The 24,042-nt window shown below is 38.9% G+C and overlaps 2 protein-coding genes and 4 pseudogenes across 2 annotated transcripts; all 6 read right to left on the bottom strand.

Annotated features, from left to right (window-relative positions):
• Positions 1 to 296: 296 nt before the first annotated feature.
• LOC134703451 (cytochrome c oxidase subunit 1-like) lies at positions 297 to 5,432 on the bottom strand (annotated as a pseudogene).
• A 960-nt stretch (positions 5,433 to 6,392) lies between these two features.
• Positions 6,393 to 7,550, bottom strand: LOC134703450 (NADH-ubiquinone oxidoreductase chain 1-like; annotated as a pseudogene).
• Positions 7,551 to 15,704: 8,154 nt separating this feature from the next.
• LOC134703446 (NADH-ubiquinone oxidoreductase chain 6-like) lies at positions 15,705 to 16,169 on the bottom strand. The gene has a single exon (XM_063563490.1). It carries the CDS (start codon positions 16,167 to 16,169, stop codon positions 15,705 to 15,707), a length of 465 nt encoding a protein of 154 aa, XP_063419560.1.
• A 1,595-nt stretch (positions 16,170 to 17,764) lies between these two features.
• Positions 17,765 to 18,950, bottom strand: LOC134703449 (ATP synthase subunit a-like; annotated as a pseudogene).
• Positions 18,951 to 19,818: 868 nt separating this feature from the next.
• Positions 19,819 to 20,540, bottom strand: LOC134703444 (cytochrome c oxidase subunit 1-like; annotated as a pseudogene).
• Positions 20,541 to 21,656: 1,116 nt separating this feature from the next.
• On the bottom strand, positions 21,657 to 22,604 carry LOC134703448 (NADH-ubiquinone oxidoreductase chain 2-like). The gene is given in 1 exon segment (XM_063563491.1): positions 21,657 to 22,604. A coding segment is annotated over 1 exon segment (948 nt).
• Positions 22,605 to 24,042: the final 1,438 nt, after the last annotated feature.

Below are 24,042 nucleotides of genomic sequence, written 5' to 3'. Positions count from 1 at the left end.
AAGAATGGAAAGTTTCCAGACAGATTTAGTATCAGAATTATCATGAACAGACCCCTTATTACTAGAGGAAACCCAGATAGCTTTAGTCCCTTTCCGTTCAATCGAATCATCGAATAAGTAAAGGATAGCACCAAACTCCGAAAAGAGCTCGTACTTCTACCCTTAGTGTACACGTCTCTAAATAGCACGGTTATTGGCACTATAGAAGACAGCAACCATAACGGCATAGACAACCAAATTAAGTTATAGCTGTGAGCATCAAATCTAGAAAAAACATCTATTAACATGACTTTAAATTATTGATTACGCGATTTCTTATAAATATAAGTGATACACGTGTTATAAGGGTTAGTTCACACAAATGGCAATTGGCTATAAACATGCTTCCTTCCTGGATAAAGGTCTCGGGTACCTGCTCAGTCTATTTCACCACATAAACCCCCACTAAATACAACCCCTCGCTGGCTTACTAGAGCCTCTCATAGAAGGAACTTAAAATATATTAGAGACCCAAAAGACACAGCGGACCCATAAGAAGACACCCAATGTCAGTGAGCATAAATATCAGCGTAGTCTATATACCGTCGAGGCATTCCTCTTAGGCCTAAGAAATGCTGAGGAAAGAAGGTAGTATTTACCCCAAAAAATATTGCTATAAAATGGGCTTTCCTCCATTTCTTATTAAAGCATACTCCAACAAAATTTGGCAACCAATGGTTAAGACCACAGAACACCCCAAACACCGCCCCTATTCTTAGCACATAATGGAAATGAGCCACCACATAATATGTGTCGTGTAGAGACACATCCATAGAAGCCCTAGACAGTAAGACCCCTGTTAGCCCTCCCACGGTGAATAAAAACAGAAACCCAGTACTTCAGTAGGCGGCAGGCTTTATTTTGAATTTTCTTCCTGCTATAGTTGCCAGTCATCTGAATACTTTCACCCCTGTTGGAACAGCGATTACTATAGTTGCGGTAGAAAAATAGCCTCGAGTATCAACATTAAGACCTACGGTAAACATGTGGTGAGCCCACACCATACACCCTAACCCTCCAATTCCGATTATTGCGTATACTATCCCAATTAGACCAAAAACCGCTTCTTTTCCAGAGCAATGCATAATTACTTTTGATATCACACCAAAGGCAGGTAGAATAAGAATATACACTTCCGGATGCCCAAAAAATCAAAACAAATGTTGGAACAAAACGGGGTCCCCCCCTCCTGCGGGATCGAAAAAAGTTGTGTTAAAGTTTCGGTCAAACAAGATTATTGTGATGCCCCCTCCTAGAACCGGAATTGAAATAATTAAAAGAACTGCAGTAACTCTAATCCTTAAAACATAAAGCTCCGCTCGTTCTCCTTTCATTTCTAACACTGGCATATTTTTATTGGTCCTAGCAAAGTTAATAGCCCCCACTAGAGAGCTGAGCCCAGCTAGATGTAGTGACACAATAAGAACATCCATCCTAGGGCCCCTATGATAGGGGTACACAGATAAAGGGGGGTAAATAGTTCATCCAGCACCAACTCCTTTATCCGTTCTAAAGGACAGTATTAGTAAATATAGTGCATTAGGAGATAGTCAATAACTTAAGTTGTTTATTCGCGGGTAAATTATATCTTTACCTCCTACTAGCAGAGGAATCAACCAATTACCGAAAGCTCCAATTAAGATAGGTATCACAGCAAAAAAAATTATTATTAAGGCATGCGTTGTAACCACCACATTATAGAATCAATCTCTTTTTAAGAACACTGCTCCAGGATGCCCCAGTTGCATTCGGATCATTAACCTCAACCTTGCTCCAAACAACCCTCCTCAGACTCCGCTATACAGATAAAGGGTTCCAATATCTTTGTGATTTGTTGATCACAGCCATCGACGTCACCAGGACTCCACTTCTCCATAACCCCCTACTTCTTCCTTTTTTAGTATTTTTATCATTTTATTTATCCTTACTTAGAAGCCAATCATCTAGCCTTATTAGCCCTTAGAGCCGCACTAGATTTTAGCCTCTTAATATTTTTTTCCCTATACGCTATAGTAAGATATGCCTTTTCAAACCTTCTATTAGATCCTTGAGAACTTTCATTGGTCCCATACTTCCTTAAGAAGCACTCTCGACGTGAAAACCACAGGTACACACAATACACTTCCAACAGCAAAAGTAAGCCTCTTACAATCACCTCTCATCAAAATTCGTTTCGCATAAATGCCACTTCTAGTATTAACCTACTCATTCCAAAGACCCCTCACGATATTCGTGGTAGAGACCCCCAAACAAGATAAGAAGGAAACCCCTTGAGGACAAAATCCCTAACACTCTCTTACCGTAAAAGAACATGTAGGCAAAAGGTATTAACAGCACTACCTCTACATCAAACACGACGAACAAAACTGCTACTAGAAAGAATCGGATAGAAAAGGGCCTCCGAGCTCTTCCAATAGGCTCAAATCCACACTCATATGGACTGCACTTTTCTCGGTCTAGACCCCGCTTTTCCCTTAGTAGCATAAATAACCCCGTAAACAAAAAAGACACAATGCAGACAAACGCAACTCTTAACCCCATAACCATTCTTCTAGAAAACTTATGGAAGTGTCTTTAGCTCCCAAAGCCAATATTTTATTTTAAACTATATCTAGCTAAAAAAGGGTTGACACCACTAATAGCCCCACAACCTATCGTTCTTAAATTAAACTACTTTTTTATAAGGAAAAATGGTACAAGCCATTTATAACAAAGTTAGCAGCCCTATTATGTTAATTAACTTCCTCACTTAAGAATGAAAACCTAGGCTTAATAATTAGATGCAAACCAATCCTTTTTTTTAAAGTACCATTCTACAAAAAGGAGGTAACAACTACCTATAGTTATGTTTGAAACAAAATATTTTATTTTAAATTACCTTTTTATCATACTTTTGTGGTTTTACCCACTCTTTTTGAGCCGAAATCAAAACGCCCCTGGCCTAAAAGCAGTTTCTAAATAAATCTCACCAAGATCAATGCCCCCCCTGCTAGGTTAGCCCCGATCACTATCCTCCACATAATCTTGAATTCTGCTTTGTTTTTGTCTACTAACCTTTTTATTACTATCCTATAAAAAAAGTCAATGTAGAATTTTAGCCTGATTACTGAACCTATAATACAAGCCACGATTACAGCCCTTCCTCTCATTAGAAACACCAATACTTTCGCTAGAAAGCCAAGGAAAGGAGGCATCCCCATCAGTATCAGTAACCCTATACCCCTCGCGGCTCTACTAATCTGACCGCCCATTCTTGTTTTGTTTATTATTGAGCACCCATAAAAAAACAGCCCTACCGACAGCGAGTAAACTGCAAAATACCCTACAAAGACTACTCTTGACCATGTGAGCCCTAACAGCATTCATGATGTATGCACAAACGACGAGTACGCGCTTATTACTCGTACTGAATTCTGGTTAAGGCCCCCTACTGCCCCAATTCCAGCTATCAATACAATTACTACTCACAACCCCTTAGAGGGTATAATTATTGATAAAAAGACAAGGGGGGCGACTTTTTGCCAAGTTAATATTAACCCTCTTGCTAACCATCTGCTGTTCTTAATAATTGAAGGGACCCACGAATGTAGCGGGAAAACGCCAGATTTTAACACTGTACCCGCCCCCCTTATCACCAGCCCTCTCACTACGTGCTGCTCTATCAAGGTTACAAAACCCACTAGTATCAGAATTGACCCCGTTCTTTGTACCACAAAATATTTTACACAGGGCTCAGGACTATAGTGACCATCAGGGTTTATAATTACAAGAAATCCATACAGATTTAGCTCTAAACCGAGTCACACCCCTACTATCTCTTCTCTTCTAACCCTAAGAATTGTCCCGATCAATATTACCCCTAATCTCACTAATTTTATAGGTCTTACCACAAAGCTTACCATTTCAAGTAAAGGTTACTTATAACACTTGAAAATCATAGGTCTTCTGTCCTTAATTAGACTACTTTACTCAGACTAGTAAGCGCTTGGAATCGCTTTGGTACTTGATTTCAAATCAAAACTGTTTAACTAGTCTGTATGACTCCTATTTTTAACCTTTTAAATGGTCAGGAATCTTATATCAGGACGGAGCATGCTCTTCTTGAATGTACGCATACCACGAAGGCTTTGCGTCTGGGTACTTAAACGTATAGACGTCCCCGTCTCATATTTTGAACCACCACATGTATAACCATCCTCCAAACCACACATATACTAAACATCATAATGCTACCCATACCACATCTACGAAGTGTCAGTACCAAATGCAAGCCTCAAAACCAAAGTGCCGTTGACTGGAAAACTCCCCACGCCATAGTCGGACTAACCTCACCATTAGTCAAAGAGTCCCCACAACTACGTGCATTCCATGAAACCCAGTTAGTAAATAAAACACTCTTCCATACACCCTATCTGCAATAGTGTATGAGTTTCAGTAGTATTCTCGAAGTTGCACTAGGAAGAACACAGTCCCACATAAAATTGTTACCACTAGGCCAATAAATGGCCCAACATCATAATCCTTCAAACGCATTCTCTTATGGGCTTGAGTTACGAATAACCCCCTCCTAATTAAAAGACCTGTCTCGAACAGCCTTGTCGACGACGGGTTTGGCGTGCGGATCCCTGGAGGGGGTCATCGCATCCCTAGTTCACACGAGGGTCTTAAGGCATTATGGAAGAAAGTCCAAAAAAAAGAAAAGAAGAACATTACTTCAGACAGAATAAAAAGGGCAACTCCATCACGAAATCTCTTGATTACGAAGCGAGTATGAAACCCAATATCTCCCTCACGAATTAAGTCTCGCCATCATCTAAAAGTTCTCAATAGTATACACCCCAACCTCATTCCTATTAATAGAAATCTGGGAGTTCGATGCAGTCACAAAATTAACCCTACCGCTATTCCGTTTGCCGAGATAGCCACAAAAAAGGGCCACGGACTTGGACCTGGTACATAGTAACGAGAATAAGGATTACGATTCATTGTTTAGGGTATAAACATAAACATAAAGTTCAGCGGTATCCAATGAGCCGCCAGAACAAAAACATCACAAACTCTTCTCAAGTTTAAGGACTCCCTGTGTGACACCCCCTTCCCGTGACAACAACTTCCATATAGGTATAGTCTAAAACATGCCCTAATAAAGCTTATCAGACCCAGGATAAGCAGGAACACTCCACTTATTCACCCTCCCACGCCGAAAACGAGGATTTCCCCAAATAAGTTTAGACTAGGAGGGGCTGCTATGTTGCTTGATCTTAACAGGAAACACATTAAGACTAGACTTGGGCAGACTAACAAGCCCCCTTTATTTATTACTAGCAGACGCGAGTGCCTCATCTTATAGATAGCATTCACATACCTGAACAAACCTGATGAACACAACCCATGCCCGATCATAATAATAATGGCCCCCACTACCCCTAATACCGTGTTGCTAAGCACTCCTAATAGCACAAGCCTCATATGCGCTACAGAGGAATATGCTACCAAACATTTTAGGTCCACTTGCCGTACACACGCTAATCCTGCGTAGACACCTCCTGCCAAGTTCACCACTAGTAGCAGCACAAAAAAAACGCTTCTAAGCCTTATTTGTATAACTATTATAAATCGAAGCAGCCCGTACCCTCCTAATTTTAGTACCACCCCGGCCAATAGCATCGAACCGGCTACTGGGGCCTCTACGTGAGCCTTAGGTAGTCACAGGTGAAATGGATATATTGGTAGCTTGATAAGAAACCCTAGAATGTATAGCCATCACAATCTCATTCCCCTTTTTTTTACTAGCCTTACCACAGAACTTATCCCCCTCCTCAACCCTCTAATATAGAGTTCTCTTACCCCCCATAAGAAAAAAAGAGATCCGAACACCGTATAGATTACTATATACCCCCCTGCCTGTAAACGCTCTGGCTGATAGCCTCAGCCTACAATTAATAACAACAGAGGGGCTAGCACACTTTCAAAAAAAAAAAAAAAAAGAAAGAACCTCCTCACCCTGAATCTTATCACTAAAATTAGGCTGATTCTGATAATTATTAAATTAAATCTTGCTTTCCGGTGGATCTTAACCCTCCTTAGGTAGGAAAGAATTGCTACAAATAGAGTTAGTGTAACCATTAACCCTATTACAAAGTCTGTGGTGTACAACCCGTTCAACTCTACCCCCCCTATCGCGACTCTTGTGGCGCCCATACTTAGAATAGTTAGAACGCTTAACCCAATGACACTCATATTTAGGTTTTTTATAATAATCAATGCAATAAGTCTAATTGCCAACCTTTTAACCATAAGTAAGACAGACTTTATCTGACACATTCAGTGTAAATGAATTATACTAGTTTATATTATCTTACATACACCCTAACTAGAACTACTACACACACACTAGCCATAAGTATGACACATAGAAGAACAGTCCAACACAAACTCATTAACTTATCATAACGTAAACGAGGTAAAGAAGCACGAATAACCACAAAGAAGACCGCAAAAGCCATCATAAAGACCCCGATCAACGCTTCATTTCCCCCGAAAAATATCGCCGCCCTTATAACCCTTCTGAGAAGAATACTAGAGTACTCCGCAATAAATATAACTGCAAACCCCCCTCCGCTGTACTCCACGTTGTATCCTGACACTAATTCCGACTCTCCTTCCACAAAATCAAATGGCGCCCGATTAGTTTCAGCTAGCATACACAGCATTCAGACAACTATAACTACGCACAAAGGAAAAAAGAAAAAAAAGGACCTTTGTTGGAACACCCTAATTTCTTGAAACATAAACACACCCGAGCACAGCACCACACAAAAGAAGATAAATCCTATAGGGATCTCATAAGAAATTCTTTGCGCCATCGCACGAACTGCACCTAGCAAAGAGTATTTAGAGTTAGAAGCCCATCCGGATATTATTACCCCGTAAACCCTGACTCTAGTAATAACTATAAACAGAATCACCCCGAAAACATAAAACACTTCAGCCGACTTATACGGGTATAAAAGCCATCCAAGTAAACTGATAGTTAATATTAGTGCAGGAGCCAAAATGAAGGGCCCTACGTTAGCACGTGTAGGCACAATAAACTCTTTACATAACAACTTACCTGCGTCACTAAAAGGCTGCAAGATCCCTATATAACTCACCTTGGATGGACCCTTTCGGATTATAATGATAGCCAAAATTTTACGTTCCAACAAAGTATAGAAGCCCACAGCGAGAAGCACCCCTACAAAAGGGATAACACCAACAACCACGCCTACTCAGTCCACCAGTGCAGCCTTAGTCGACCCCAAGGGAGTAAAAGAGTCCGCTGACACTTGACAAAGGCTTAATAGGATAGAGGCTCCAAAGAAAACAGCTACTCTCCTTAGAGTCTTAAATAGACACTCGACACTAACCATAATGAGACTGGGCTTAGCTTTGTAATTCACACACAAACAAGAGTATATCTTATAAGACGAGCTTAAATCGTATGCATTAGGTCTGCCAGCTTGTGCCATGAAAGCAAGTATATATACTTATGAATTGATCCTAAATCAAACGCATTAGCTCTGCCAGCTCTCACAAAGATAAGAGCCACTACTCACGGCGCCTTAGGGGCATGAGCCCTATATCCTAATATTAGACCACCTTATCACTAAAAGCTACTTGCCCATTGTACAAGTTCATTAAATTAAAAGTTTAACGCTTCTTAAAAGCTTTAGCTTATTTTTTATTTTAGTTAAGAGCTTCCAACCATATGACAAAATATTTCTCAGGAATAAACTCAATCACAATCGGTATAAATCTATGGTTAACCCCGCAAATTTCAGAACACTGCCCGTAAATAATTCTACACTGGGAAGCTTTTATAGGAAGCCGATTAATTCGACCTGGGATGGCATCTACTTTAATTAGTAACTTAGGGAGTGCAAACGAATGGAGCACATCAGACCTTCTTACAAAAGCAGTTATTTGCACATCTGCTGGAGCCACCATCCGGTTATCAACATCCAACAAACGATACCCTCCTTTTCTAAATGTCTCCTGCTGGTCTTCTATGTAAGAATCAATTGTATAACACGAAATTCTTTCAGCGCTTTCTCTAGAGCTTGGAGTGTCTAAATTGCGACAAAATTCGTAAGATCAGTACCATTGTTTCCCAATCGCCTTAAAATTTCACCGGGGCCGTTTTACTTCTTCTATATAATATAGGTTAATTATAGAAGGAAACCACAACCCTACTAACATCAACATTGGCACAATAGTCCATCAAAATTCTAATCGTTGACGGTTCAAGAAATGGCGATAAGAAAATTTAGTAAGAAGGATTACGCATCCTATATATATAACAAAGACCAACACAGCCACTGCTACTATCATCACAAAACCATGGTACCGGAACAGGTCTTTCCCTAGTTCCCCATGGACAATATCACCAAAATATCGACTCCCGTAAAAAGACATATTTATATTTTTCTACACTTATTAGCCCACTCACGTGCGCTACTTTCGCGATTTACTAATTTTAATAACTTGAAATAAGCTAAAAACTTAAACCATTTCAGGTCTACAGGACGACTCCTACAGAATTTAGGGTATTCAAGCAGCTTGTCCCACACCCACAAAGAAAGAGGGTTTAATAACAACCTAGAGAAATAAATGACTGAAAGACACTGCCCCAAAATGATATAAGGCTCCCGCACTGGGCGAGCACCAATCCATGTTAACCTAATAAACCTACCAACCAACACTCAAAACACTACTTGATTAAACGGGTAAAAACATAAACTTCGATACTTACCTCTGTGAAGACTAGGAATTAGGTATAATACTACAATCGACAAAAACATAACATATACCCCCCCCGCTTTATGAGGAATTGAACGAAGGATTGCATAAGCAAACATAAAATACCACTCAGGCTGAACATGGATTGGCGTTTTTATAGGATTAGCAGGCCAATAGTTTAAATGATTCCCTAACAGCTCAGGATCCACACACACTAAATATATAAAAAAGAACCTAAAGCAAACATAACCAAAAAGATCTTTAATAGTATAGAAGGGGTGGAAGGGCACACACATAGTACCTCTTTCAATACCCAAAGGGTTATTACTCCCTTTCTCATGTAAAAAAAACAGGTGTAAAAAAACAACCGCCACTATCACAAACGGTAAGAGAAAGTGTAAAGTATAAAACCGCTTTAGAGTTGCATTACACACGGTCCAACCCCCTCATACATAGCGGAGCATACTCTCTCCTACTACGGGGATCACTCTAAGTATATTAGTAATAACAGTAGCCCCCCAATATGACATTTGCCCCCAAGGCAAAGTGTAACCGAGGAAAGCCTCCGCCATAGTTAACAAAAACAAATGCACCCCAAAATACCACACTGTCTTATCTAAATAAGACCCATAATACAGCCCACGAGCAATGTGCGCATAAATACAGATAAAAAACATAGAGGACCCATTTGCATGAATATTACGCAACATTCATCCTTTTTCCACATTACGCATAATATGTACTACAGAATCGAATGCCATGTCTTCATGAGCAGTATAATGAGTTGACAATAAAAGACCCCTTAGAAGTTGGATAATTAGGCACAAGCCTAGTATAGAGCCAAACCTTCACCAAGCGTTTAAGTTTACAGGACAAGGCAAATCATAGAACCTGTCATTCATAATCTTCACCAACTTATTAGTACTTCGTCACGGACCAACCCTCTTAGGCGTGTTAATATTATTCACAGTATTGTTACCAACCATCTCATAAGAAAGGCCTACACCTTGTTTATGAGTTTACAGCTCACCACCTCTTCCTCGGCCACCTCATGAATTTTTGTTATATATACAGGCACAAACCCCCCGCACACCGCATTTTTTTATGAGTACACATAAGCTTGGACCCCCCTTTTTACACCTCTGAAGACACCCAAAGTGTTAAGTGTCCAACTTTGTTTTTGCTCCATTTTTACTTTATTTTTAATTAGACTTAAAGCGACCAACAACTTACGCTTCAAAAATTTTTTTATTTTTAAGATACACGCCTCGTTTTCGAACCGAAAACCACATGAGCAACCAGAGCTGGGGTAAATGAGGAAATAAACGTCTCAAATCCCCATTATCCTACAGCTTACAATTAGCTATAGAGCCCAAGTAACTTAGAATTTAAGGGTCAAATTCACCACTTTCTCTGCCAATAATTAGGTTGAATCTCATGTGGTCCTGAAGAATGCTTACTCCCCGCAAAGGCTTTGTAGCCTTTCAAGCATACACTAAAACCAAGTTAATTAGGTGTAAGGAGACCCGTATTGACCAGTTTTTAAATAGACCATAACAGCCTAACAATAAACGAATTAACTGTAATTTTGCTTATCTTATGGATTATTTTAATAAATTATAACTATTAATACACCAATAAACTTTAACTATGAGCATTAATAACTACTGACCCCGTCTTTACTAACATCAGGAACACTGTCTTCTTCACTTACAACCACATTTCTCTGCTCGACTGGCTGACAGACATTAGCTGGGACTTCAGGCTCCACAACAGCTATTTGTTCTTCTAAAGGAACATAGCCACCCTCAGCATGGGGGCCCCCTTCCTCCTGATTATCAGGAACAACTTCAGCGACACCATTCACAACAGCATCTCCAACAGCTGAAATAGTTTCAGGTAATGGGAGCACCCTAACAGTGTCACCCCCTCCGCCCTGACATAAGTCCCCTCCTCCAACGTCTATTCTAAACACTCAGTTTTTATATGAAAAAAAACCATCTCACACACCCCTTAACAGTAAGCCTTTTTTTGCAGCAAACCCCTGCCTAAGCCACTCTCATACAGCCTCTCTAGTGCCCAACACATTCAACAATCTATCACTAAGCAACACACTCATTTACATAAAAAGAACCCTTTTTATAAGTTAATCAGCCTATTATACAATATTATTTATGTCATTACAGATCCGTCACAAAGTATTGCTTTAGCTAAAAACTCGCTCGCTTAAAAGAGACCTTAAAGCTATGCATAAGCTTTTGGGTTAACAAACCCAAAAACTTCAATTAAAATAAAGCTTCGCAGGGTCTTGTTGCTCTTCTTTTACACACAGGCCTCTTCGCTTTACCCTTATGCAAGAAGTACTAAAATTTATTTGCCCCACTTTACTTCAAGTAAGCTTTTTATGAGGCAATCGTGTGCATTTCTTTAGAAAGATAAATTCTAAAAAACCTCAGTGAGATGAGCCTAAAACTAATTAACTCCTCTTAAATTGTTTATAAAGAAAAGCTTTAACTTTTTCTTTAGGAATCAAAGTCCTACGTACTATAATACTTCTTTATAACACCTCAGAGCAATAAACTACTTTTGAGCTTAGCTTCATCAAAGCAACTGGGCCATCCCCCCACGTACAACTAAGCTAGGAAGAATTTGTAGCTCTCAGTTATATTAACATTAGCAACTAAACACAACTTAAGAGACAGGCTATCTGGCTTGAGAATAAGAATCTTATACCCTAAGCAAATTACTGGGATTTTCAATTAACAGCTCAACATTCTAGCTTAATTTATTCACCCAGCGTACACTAATTTCATTAAAATTTTTGCCCAGAAGGCAAATATAGTAATTATTGCTATGTAACCATCCTATAACCAGCACATTTAACAGCCTAACGCCACGTTTATTTACATAAAAAGGCCCTATACAATATTGTCTATAGCACTCAGATCTGTGACAGAACATTGCTTTGCTTAAAAACCTTTTATACGAAACTAACTCACTTAAAAGGGACCTCAGGACCAGACATAAACTTCATCACTTGTAGTCTTTGTAAGTTTATAACCCACCTAACCCCCTTTTAGGCGTGTTAATATTACATACTATTGTTAACACTTACTTTTTAAGACGCTCACAACCTTGTTTACAAGCTCACGCTTCTACGTTTCACAATTTTATTTAGCTTCATTTTGTTGCTGCACACCACATTTTTGTCACCTCTATTTAACCTGCTTTCCTATTTCCTCCCCTCCAGATCAGCCCCCCCAGGCATTAGTGTGTCATTTTGATTTTATTTTATTTTTGATTTACTTTTTTGCTTAGACTTTAAGTGACCCATGAATTACGCTTTGGGAACTTTCATATGACTTGATTTCTATTTATTTTTTGATTTTAAGATACAGATAGTCTAGTTTTCAAACCCCAAAAAATCACATGAGCAACCAAAATTAGGGCAAACGAAAAAAATTAACACCTTAGATCCATTTCTCCTGCAGTTTACAATTAACCACAGGAAGCAAATAGCTTTAGAATTTAGGTTTAAGTTTGTTTTTTTCTACCACTAATTAGGTTAAGTCTCACATGACTCTGAAAAATGCTTACTCACTGTAAAGGGTTCAAAACCTTATCTACAACAGGTTGTAAAGCATAATCTAAAACAAGTTTGGACAGGTATGGGCATTCGCAACTAGATTTTCAATAAAATACACAATGTCAAGTAAAATTAAGTTTTACTTTGACTTATAAGTTATCTTAACTAAGGGCTTTTTACATGCATCAGCAACAGGGTTTCCGTGTAAAAGGACAGGAGAACAGGCCTTGCGGTCACTGTACCGGCCGGTAACAGGAAATGCGGTACACTATAAAACCTCATTCTTAAGGGTTTCCACAGTGTTTGGTTTTTTTTTGTCTGTTACTAGCACAAATCCATTACACACCGCCTTTTTAGAACCCTTGTTTTATTCTTTAGGTGGGTGATTGCTGCTTTTTGGCTGCATTAATAGACTGTTTTATTTTTTACCTAATTTGCAACCCGTTTTAACCCTATTTTTTAATAAAATAGCAATACTAATTTTAACAAGAACCAACGACACGCCCTACCGCCACTAATTGGCCTTCAGCTTCATAAAAGGCAACCCTTTTTATAAACTAATCAGTTTATTGCGTAGCATTATTTAAGCAATGACAGAGCCAGGGCAAAGCGTTGCTTTAGCGAAAAAGTCCTTTCGTACAAAATTAGCTCATTTTTAAAAGAGGATAGAAACTGAACTAGCTCACGCCGTTCTGAACTCAGCTCATGTTAGATTTTAAAGGGCGAACAGACCCACCATTAGAAGCTTCTACGCCTCTAGGATATCTAAAGCCAACATCGAGGTCGCAATCTTCCCCTCCAATACCATCTTTCGGGAGAAATTGCGCTGTTATCCCTAGAGTAGCTAGCCACACATATAAAGTTAGGAAATACGAGTTAGATTTATATAATAGTGAAAGACTTATTTTCACTGATCTCCCATCAAAATCGTATAAGAGCCAAAAACTCCAATTAAGATAAAGCTTCATAGGGTCTTGTCGTCCTTCTTTTACATAAAGGCCTCTTCACCTTAAAGTTAGTTTAAATTAAATTTTCAGACACAGCACCTTCTTCGTTAACCCTTTCATACCATCCTTCAATTGAAAGGCAAATTATCGCGCTACCTTAGGACGCTCACGTTAACGCCGCCGTTTACAACAAACATTACTCTAGTTGCACTGGGCAGGGACTACCTTTTACTTACATCAAAAGGAAATGTTTTTGTTAAACAGTCGAGAAGTTTAGTTTGCCGAATTCGTTTAAAAACTTTTATTTAGCCTTTAGTTTTTTAAGGTAAAACAAAATAGTAATACCAAATAAATAATATTTTTACTCGTTTTTATCATAGTCACTGGTCCTACAACCATAGGCTTATTTTAAAGTAAATGAATAACCCAATTAATCTTTTTTCCCCATCTGGTTTTAGTTAAAATACACTAATATCTAATAGCCAGTTTAAAGCCTATAGAAACCCAATTTTTTTTTAACATCAATTTTAGTATTTTTCAGCTTAACCCAAAAAATTTTACCCCTTAAATAGTTAAGGAAAATGCTTACACATCTTTTTAAGCCAACCAGATATCTAAAAGCGCGAATAGTATCTAGCCGCTATTCTTTAGTTTAATTAAATCTCTGCCACGATTTCTTAACTCAAAAAAATAACTCTCTTTTATTCGGGAAAATTAAATTCTTAAACTTGTCTTGAAAAACCCTTATGCAAAAGGTACTAAAATTTATTTATACTATTTTAATTCAAGTGCACTTTTCACAAAACAATTATGCACGTCTCTTTAAAAAAGATAAATTATAAAAAGCCTCAGTAAGAGGAATCTAGAACTGACAATTCTAAGTTATATATTAACTACTTTTAACTTATTTATGAAGAAGAAGATTAACTTTTTCTTTAGGAATCAAAGCCCTACTTACTACAATTTTTCTTTATAACGCTTCGAAGTTCTAAGTGCCAAAAAACTACTTTTGAACTTTGCTTCATCAAAGCAACTGGATCATCCCCCACGTGGCACTAAGCTTAGGCCTAACTAGACTATGGAGAATTTGCAGTTCTCAGTTATATTAACATTAACTACTAAGCACAACTTAAGAGAAATACTATCTGACTTAAGAATGAAAATCTTATGTTTTCCCTAAACTACTTAAGCAAGCCAAAGCAAATTACTGCGATTTTGAATTAACAGCTCAACGTTTTAGCTTAAACTATTTGGCCAGCATACACTAATTTCATTAGAACTTTTGCTTGGAAGGCAAATATAATATTATTTACTATATATGCATATTATAGCCTAGCAGCAACTTCCGTTACTGCTACCTTGTTACGACTTTTCACAGGTTTCCCCGCGAGCGACGGGCGATTAGTACTCATCTGATTGTATTCAGGGTAATTTTATTTTTAACCCTTACTTACAAGTCCTTCTTCAAAGGCAAGTTTTCTTATCTTATTTGTCTACTTAGTTGAGCTACCTTTTAGTAGCTCAATCTTTGAATTATTGCTTAAGTTACATCTGTATCCCAGATTAACCTTGTCATAAGCTGCATGTCAATCTGAATTATTTTTGAAGTTGTGCTACATGGGCATATAGCCAATTCTAGTAGCTGCACCTAACTAAAAGTAACTTACCTTACCGAACTCAGCAAGTAAAATAAGAGTTAGCTTCAGTAATAACCAAAAATTTTACCCGGACACTCACCATATTAGAGTAAACAACCATACACACGCACTAATAAGACAAGGCTCAAATGTAGGTGGGTTATCCTTTAACACCCAGGATCCCCTGTTTTCTATCTCAGACACCGCCTATTTATTTCTCTTTGACAACCAAATGTTTAGTTAAGAGGAACTTTTGTTTTAAACTATGGATAACAGGGTATCTAATCCTGGTTTCACTTCATAGATTCGTTAGAAGCTCACTAAAACTTTAGGAATATAACCACAAAAAACCGTTAACATTACACTGCACCTATAGTTTTTTTATAGTTTTATAACACAACATTGACTCTAACCAATCCGCTTAAATTTATATTCGAACTGAATCTAACCGCGGCTGCTGGCATTCATCAATTGACCCCGAATTTGTCAAAAAGCTGGGTTAAAGTTTCCTTTATTAACCAATTTTCCCCACTGATGTTGAACTTGCACTTAATTTGTTCAAGCCCGCATTTAGAATCATGAGAAGCATTTTGCCCATAAATTTAGGGCCATAATCAAACCCTCCTACAGATTTGACACAAGGTACTAAAGTATCCATCTTCCTCATTTTCAATGAGACGCTTTAATTAAGCTACTGTATCTTCTATTTTAGGTTTATTTTACTCTTCGTAAAGGCACCATGGTTTTTATGCACAAATACGACACCACTAATATTACAAACAGTAACACACCAGCTATTAGGATATATAACCTTAACCCGCTTCTTTCAGCCATGAAACTTAGAAACAAAGACCCGCTAATTTCTCTGTACTCGTAATTCATAAGACCCATAAGGACCGCTCTGGCACAACACCTTCTGACGAGAACCATAAACTCTAGATTAAAACGATACACTTCATTGGGGTAGATCCTTAAAACATACAAGAACAGGACTATTACACCCCTAACGTAAGTTAGGAACAATAAGAACCCTAACAACCTTCTAACCTCCAGTGCAACCTCCACACATGCAATTATAGACCCCCTCAATAGCACTAGCCCTAAAGAAATAGGTTGCTTGGCAATTAAGACAATCGAAAACACAGCCATCAAAATTACACATATGACTATAACTCTCATTATATAAACATAATTAAGCTTACGCCCCCCGCTACCACCAGCCCTCATACTACCAGCTGGTAGGTAAAATAATTTTTCTGAACAATTTCATTCAAACAGCTGAGTTGACCTAGTCCCTTATGGGCACCTTGAGGGCCCAATAGCTCTAGTCAACCTTGATCCAGACTTTGAGCTACCATCCTGGACCCCTTAAAGAAGGCCATTTTTCTGGGGTGGGAGGTTAGCCTCTCTATGAGCCACATTCTCAAAAAGAATCTTAATAGTTTGGCTGACGACCAAGGCTTAGACCCTAATTTTCTAAGCACTCCTCATCACAAAATTAACCCTACAAAGGGAATAAGAAATACTCTGACTCTCTCATATTTCTCAAGAACTACTACAAACCCAAACCTCTCTATTTTCCTCCCTAATACCCCTCCTAAGATAATAGCCCCAATATACAGGCTAAGAAAAGGAGTTTGTATATTTAAGTGCTCATTAATCCGCAAACTTCTGCTATTAACGTAATTAGACCCAAGTATTACTCTAAATACAATCCGTGCCCTATAAAAAGAAGTGAAGATTAAACCTGTTAGCTCTAATAAATAGCACCCATAAGTTATTCTTCTGTCTATCATTCTTAGCTCAATTATTAGGTCTTTAGAGAAAAACCCTCTTATAAACGGGGCCCCTCTCAAGGACACAATTGCAACCGTTATTGCACCCATTCTTACCGGTAATCCTTGCCACAAGCTTCTTAACCCCCGGATATCTTGGATTCTTTGGTTTCTATGAATAACACCCCCTGCGCCTAGAAACAACAAAGCTTTAAATACCGCATGGGTTACTAAATGAAAAAAAGCTACAGACGGAAGAAGGATTGAAATCGAGAATATTATTAACCTTAACTGCCTCAAAGTCGAGAGTGCGATTACCTTTTTTAGGTCAAACGCAAACACAGCCCTTGACCCCGCTAATATTAGAGTAAATAGTCTTAAGACTATAAGTATTTGAGTCACAAAGGGATTAGCTCTGATAATATAAAAAGAGCGAAGAATCAAATAAACCCCAGCTGTCACCAATGTCGAAGAATGCACCAAAGAGGAGACCGGTGTGGGTGCCGCCATGGCAGCAGGTAGCCATGCGCAAAACGGCATTTGTGCGCTTTTAGTTATACCTGCAAGAACTACCACAAACCCTAAATTAACCCATGTCTGCACTGGGTGGTATATATAAATTAACCACCCCCCTTCTCTTAAAAAAATAGAAACTCTAAAAAGTACAAAAACATCCCCAATTCGATTAGTCAAAGCTGTCAACATAGCCGCAGATAACCTCTTATTGTTCTGGTAATAAGCCACTAATAGGAATGAGGTGAGCCCTAGCCCGTCTCAACCAATTAAAAGTATTACTAAATTAGGAACTAAGATTATAAACACTATAGACAGCACAAACAACCATACTAATCCCATAAACCGCTTGTAGTATGGCTCTCCAGCTATATACCACTTGCAGTAGGTTGCTACACTTCCTCTAATTACCAAAACCGTCCCAACAAAGACTATTCTTACGCTATCTAGTAGAACTCTGAAGCTAAATGAGAGACAATTACTCTCTCAAACAGTAACTTCCAATAAATAAGCTTTTCCAAAGGTCCTCCCTCTAAGAATAAATAAGTATCCAATCAGAATCAGTAAAAGTAACCCTAAGTTACTTTTTAATTGTATGATACTATTTTTACGAGCCATCTCTTAGTAACCTTGACATCAAATCGTCTCCGCATAGTCGCATCACCATAACCAGAAGGGCCAAGCAAATTCTGGCTTCGCAAACAGCTAAACATAGAATTAGTAAAATTAACCAAAACTGATTTATTAGAAACACATGGGTTACAAACAATAAGCCTAGTCTTATTATTTCAAGCCCTACAAATAAACACAAAAGGTGTTTGTTTATACGGAAGATTACAAAACAGCCTATACTTATTAAGAAAACTCCTAGGAATTTTATTCAAATCATAGCTTTAAAACACATAGTTTTCTACGACTTACAAGGCCGTCGCTTCAGCAAAGCTTTTAAAACTACCTACCTTCTATGATCCTCCGTATAGAGACACAATAAGACACAAAAAATATAACACTGAATACACGCGATTGCAACTTCAGCGGCTCCAAAAACACCTCCGCCCATTATTAACCCTTTAATACCCCCAACTCCTGTAAGCAGCCTTCTGCTATTTAACCAGCTAACTACTAACTCTCTCCTGCATATAGTTAGAATTACTTTACCAGCTCCCAGATTTAGTGTCAGACGTAAAACTAATGTTAAAGGGCGAAGTATGCCACTAATTAGCTCAACCACTACTATAAAAGGCACAAGGATTAACGGGCAACCTGTTGGAACGAGACTCATCAACCCCTGCTCAAATCTGCATAAAAGACTAGATAAAACTAAACAAGTTCAAATAGACAAAGCAAAGGAGAACCCGAACACAAACTGCCCTCTTACAGGGAAAAAGAATGGAAAGTTTCCAGACAGATTTAGTATCAGAATTATCATGAACAGACCCCTTATTACTAGAGGAAACCCAGATAGCTTTAGTCCCTTTCCGTTCAATCGAATCATCGAATAAGTAAAGGATAGCACCAAACTCCGAAAAGAGCTCGTACTTCTACCCTTAGTGTACACGTCTCTAAATAGCACGGTTATTGGCACTATAGAAGACAGCAACCATAACGGCATAGACAACCAAATTAAGTTATAGCTGTGAGCATCAAATCTAGAAAAAACATCTATTAACATGACTTTAAATTATTGATTACGCGATTTCTTATAAATATAAGTGATACACGTGTTATAAGGGTTAGTTCACACAAATGGCAATTGGCTATAAACATGCTTCCTTCCTGGATAAAGGTCTCGGGTACCTGCTCAGTCTATTTCACCACATAAACCCCCACTAAATACAACCCCTCGCTGGCTTACTAGAGCCTCTCATAGAAGGAACTTAAAATATATTAGAGACCCAAAAGACACAGCGGACCCATAAGAAGACACCCAATGTCAGTGAGCATAAATATCAGCGTAGTCTATATACCGTCGAGGCATTCCTCTTAGGCCTAAGAAATGCTGAGGAAAGAAGGTAGTATTTACCCCAAAAAATATTGCTATAAAATGGGCTTTCCTCCATTTCTTATTAAAGCATACTCCAACAAAATTTGGCAACCAATGGTTAAGACCACAGAACACCCCAAACACCGCCCCTATTCTTAGCACATAATGGAAATGAGCCACCACATAATATGTGTCGTGTAGAGACACATCCATAGAAGCCCTAGACAGTAAGACCCCTGTTAGCCCTCCCACGGTGAATAAAAACAGAAACCCAGTACTTCAGTAGGCGGCAGGCTTTATTTTGAATTTTCTTCCTGCTATAGTTGCCAGTCATCTGAATACTTTCACCCCTGTTGGAACAGCGATTACTATAGTTGCGGTAGAAAAATAGCCTCGAGTATCAACATTAAGACCTACGGTAAACATGTGGTGAGCCCACACCATACACCCTAACCCTCCAATTCCGATTATTGCGTATACTATCCCAATTAGACCAAAAACCGCTTCTTTTCCAGAGCAATGCATAATTACTTTTGATATCACACCAAAGGCAGGTAGAATAAGAATATACACTTCCGGATGCCCAAAAAATCAAAACAAATGTTGGAACAAAACGGGGTCCCCCCCTCCTGCGGGATCGAAAAAAGTTGTGTTAAAGTTTCGGTCAAACAAGATTATTGTGATGCCCCCTCCTAGAACCGGAATTGAAATAATTAAAAGAACTGCAGTAACTCTAATCCTTAAAACATAAAGCTCCGCTCGTTCTCCTTTCATTTCTAACACTGGCATATTTTTATTGGTCCTAGCAAAGTTAATAGCCCCCACTAGAGAGCTGAGCCCAGCTAGATGTAGTGACACAATAAGAACATCCATCCTAGGGCCCCTATGATAGGGGTACACAGATAAAGGGGGGTAAATAGTTCATCCAGCACCAACTCCTTTATCCGTTCTAAAGGACAGTATTAGTAAATATAGTGCATTAGGAGATAGTCAATAACTTAAGTTGTTTATTCGCGGGTAAATTATATCTTTACCTCCTACTAGCAGAGGAATCAACCAATTACCGAAAGCTCCAATTAAGATAGGTATCACAGCAAAAAAAATTATTATTAAGGCATGCGTTGTAACCACCACATTATAGAATCAATCTCTTTTTAAGAACACTGCTCCAGGATGCCCCAGTTGCATTCGGATCATTAACCTCAACCTTGCTCCAAACAACCCTCCTCAGACTCCGCTATACAGATAAAGGGTTCCAATATCTTTGTGATTTGTTGATCACAGCCATCGACGTCACCAGGACTCCACTTCTCCATAACCCCCTACTTCTTCCTTTTTTAGTATTTTTATCATTTTATTTATCCTTACTTAGAAGCCAATCATCTAGCCTTATTAGCCCTTAGAGCCGCACTAGATTTTAGCCTCTTAATATTTTTTTCCCTATACGCTATAGTAAGATATGCCTTTTCAAACCTTCTATTAGATCCTTGAGAACTTTCATTGGTCCCATACTTCCTTAAGAAGCACTCTCGACGTGAAAACCACAGGTACACACAATACACTTCCAACAGCAAAAGTAAGCCTCTTACAATCACCTCTCATCAAAATTCGTTTCGCATAAATGCCACTTCTAGTATTAACCTACTCATTCCAAAGACCCCTCACGATATTCGTGGTAGAGACCCCCAAACAAGATAAGAAGGAAACCCCTTGAGGACAAAATCCCTAACACTCTCTTACCGTAAAAGAACATGTAGGCAAAAGGTATTAACAGCACTACCTCTACATCAAACACGACGAACAAAACTGCTACTAGAAAGAATCGGATAGAAAAGGGCCTCCGAGCTCTTCCAATAGGCTCAAATCCACACTCATATGGACTGCACTTTTCTCGGTCTAGACCCCGCTTTTCCCTTAGTAGCATAAATAACCCCGTAAACAAAAAGACACAATGCAGACAAACGCAACTCTTAACCCCATAACCATTCTTCTAGAAAACTTATGGAAGTGTCTTTAGCTCCCAAAGCCAATATTTTATTTTAAACTATATCTAGCTAAAAAAGGGTTGACACCACTAATAGCCCCACAACCTATCGTTCTTAAATTAAACTACTTTTTTATAAGGAAAAATGGTACAAGCCATTTATAACAAAGTTAGCAGCCCTATTATGTTAATTAACTTCCTCACTTAAGAATGAAAACCTAGGCTTAATAATTAGATGCAAACCAATCCTTTTTTTTAAAGTACCATTCTACAAAAAGGAGGTAACAACTACCTATAGTTATGTTTGAAACAAAATATTTTATTTTAAATTACCTTTTTATCATACTTTTGTGGTTTTACCCACTCTTTTTGAGCCGAAAATCAAAACGCCCCTGGCCTAAAAGCAGTTTCTAAATAAATCTCACCAAGATCAATGCCCCCCCTGCTAGGTTAGCCCCGATCACTATCCTCCACATAATCTTGAATTCTGCTTTGTTTTTGTCTACTAACCTTTTTATTACTATCCTATAAAAAAAGTCAATGTAGAATTTTAGCCTGATTACTGAACCTATAATACAAGCCACGATTACAGCCCTTCCTCTCATTAGAAACACCAATACTTTCGCTAGAAAGCCAAGGAAAGGAGGCATCCCCATCAGTATCAGTAACCCTATACCCCTCGCGGCTCTACTAATCTGACCGCCCATTCTTGTTTTGTTTATTATTGAGCACCCATAAAAAAACAGCCCTACCGACAGCGAGTAAACTGCAAAATACCCTACAAAGACTACTCTTGACCATGTGAGCCCTAACAGCATTCATGATGTATGCACAAACGACGAGTACGCGCTTATTACTCGTACTGAATTCTGGTTAAGGCCCCCTACTGCCCCAATTCCAGCTATCAATACAATTACTACTCACAACCCCTTAGAGGGTATAATTATTGATAAAAAGACAAGGGGGGCGACTTTTTGCCAAGTTAATATTAACCCTCTTGCTAACCATCTGCTGTTCTTAATAATTGAAGGGACCCACGAATGTAGCGGGAAAACGCCAGATTTTAACACTGTACCCGCCCCCCTTATCACCAGCCCTCTCACTACGTGCTGCTCTATCAAGGTTACAAAACCCACTAGTATCAGAATTGACCCCGTTCTTTGTACCACAAAATATTTTACACAGGGCTCAGGACTATAGTGACCATCAGGGTTTATAATTACAAGAAATCCATACAGATTTAGCTCTAAACCGAGTCACACCCCTACTATCTCTTCTCTTCTAACCCTAAGAATTGTCCCGATCAATATTACCCCTAATCTCACTAATTTTATAGGTCTTACCACAAAGCTTACCATTTCAAGTAAAGGTTACTTATAACACTTGAAAATCATAGGTCTTCTGTCCTTAATTAGACTACTTTACTCAGACTAGTAAGCGCTTGGAATCGCTTTGGTACTTGATTTCAAATCAAAACTGTTTAACTAGTCTGTATGACTCCTATTTTTAACCTTTTAAATGGTCAGGAATCTTATATCAGGACGGAGCATGCTCTTCTTGAATGTACGCATACCACGAAGGCTTTGCGTCTGGGTACTTAAACGTATAGACGTCCCCGTCTCATATTTTGAACCACCACATGTATAACCATCCTCCAAACCACACATATACTAAACATCATAATGCTACCCATACCACATCTACGAAGTGTCAGTACCAAATGCAAGCCTCAAAACCAAAGTGCCGTTGACTGGAAAACTCCCCACGCCATAGTCGGACTAACCTCACCATTAGTCAAAGAGTCCCCACAACTACGTGCATTCCATGAAACCCAGTTAGTAAATAAAACACTCTTCCATACACCCTATCTGCAATAGTGTATGAGTTTCAGTAGTATTCTCGAAGTTGCACTAGGAAGAACACAGTCCCACATAAAATTGTTACCACTAGGCCAATAAATGGCCCAACATCATAATCCTTCAAACGCATTCTCTTATGGGCTTGAGTTACGAATAACCCCCTCCTAATTAAAAGACCTGTCTCGAACAGCCTTGTCGACGACGGGTTTGGCGTGCGGATCCCTGGAGGGGGTCATCGCATCCCTAGTTCACACGAGGGTCTTAAGGCATTATGGAAGAAAGTCCAAAAAAAGAAAAGAAGAACATTACTTCAGACAGAATAAAAAGGGCAACTCCATCACGAAATCTCTTGATTACGAAGCGAGTATGAAACCCAATATCTCCCTCACGAATTAAGTCTCGCCATCATCTAAAAGTTCTCAATAGTATACACCCCAACCTCATTCCTATTAATAGAAATCTGGGAGTTCGATGCAGTCACAAAATTAACCCTACCGCTATTCCGTTTGCCGAGATAGCCACAAAAAAGGGCCACGGACTTGGACCTGGTACATAGTAACGAGAATAAGGATTACGATTCATTGTTTAGGGTATAAACATAAACATAAAGTTCAGCGGTATCCAATGAGCCGCCAGAACAAAAACATCACAAACTCTTCTCAAGTTTAAGGACTCCCTGTGTGACACCCCCTTCCCGTGACAACAACTTCCATATAGGTATAGTCTAAAACATGCCCTAATAAAGCTTATCAGACCCAGGATAAGCAGGAACACTCCACTTATTCACCCTCCCACGCCGAAAACGAGGATTTCCCCAAATAAGTTTAGACTAGGAGGGGCTGCTATGTTGCTTGATCTTAACAGGAAACACATTAAGACTAGACTTGGGCAGACTAACAAGCCCCCTTTATTTATTACTAGCAGACGCGAGTGCCTC

Source organism: Mytilus trossulus, unplaced genomic scaffold (assembly GCF_036588685.1).
Source record: "Mytilus trossulus isolate FHL-02 unplaced genomic scaffold, PNRI_Mtr1.1.1.hap1 h1tg001044l__unscaffolded, whole genome shotgun sequence".
NCBI classification, from domain to species: domain Eukaryota; kingdom Metazoa; phylum Mollusca; class Bivalvia; order Mytilida; family Mytilidae; genus Mytilus; species Mytilus trossulus.
This window is presented reverse-complemented; position numbering and strand designations above follow the sequence as displayed.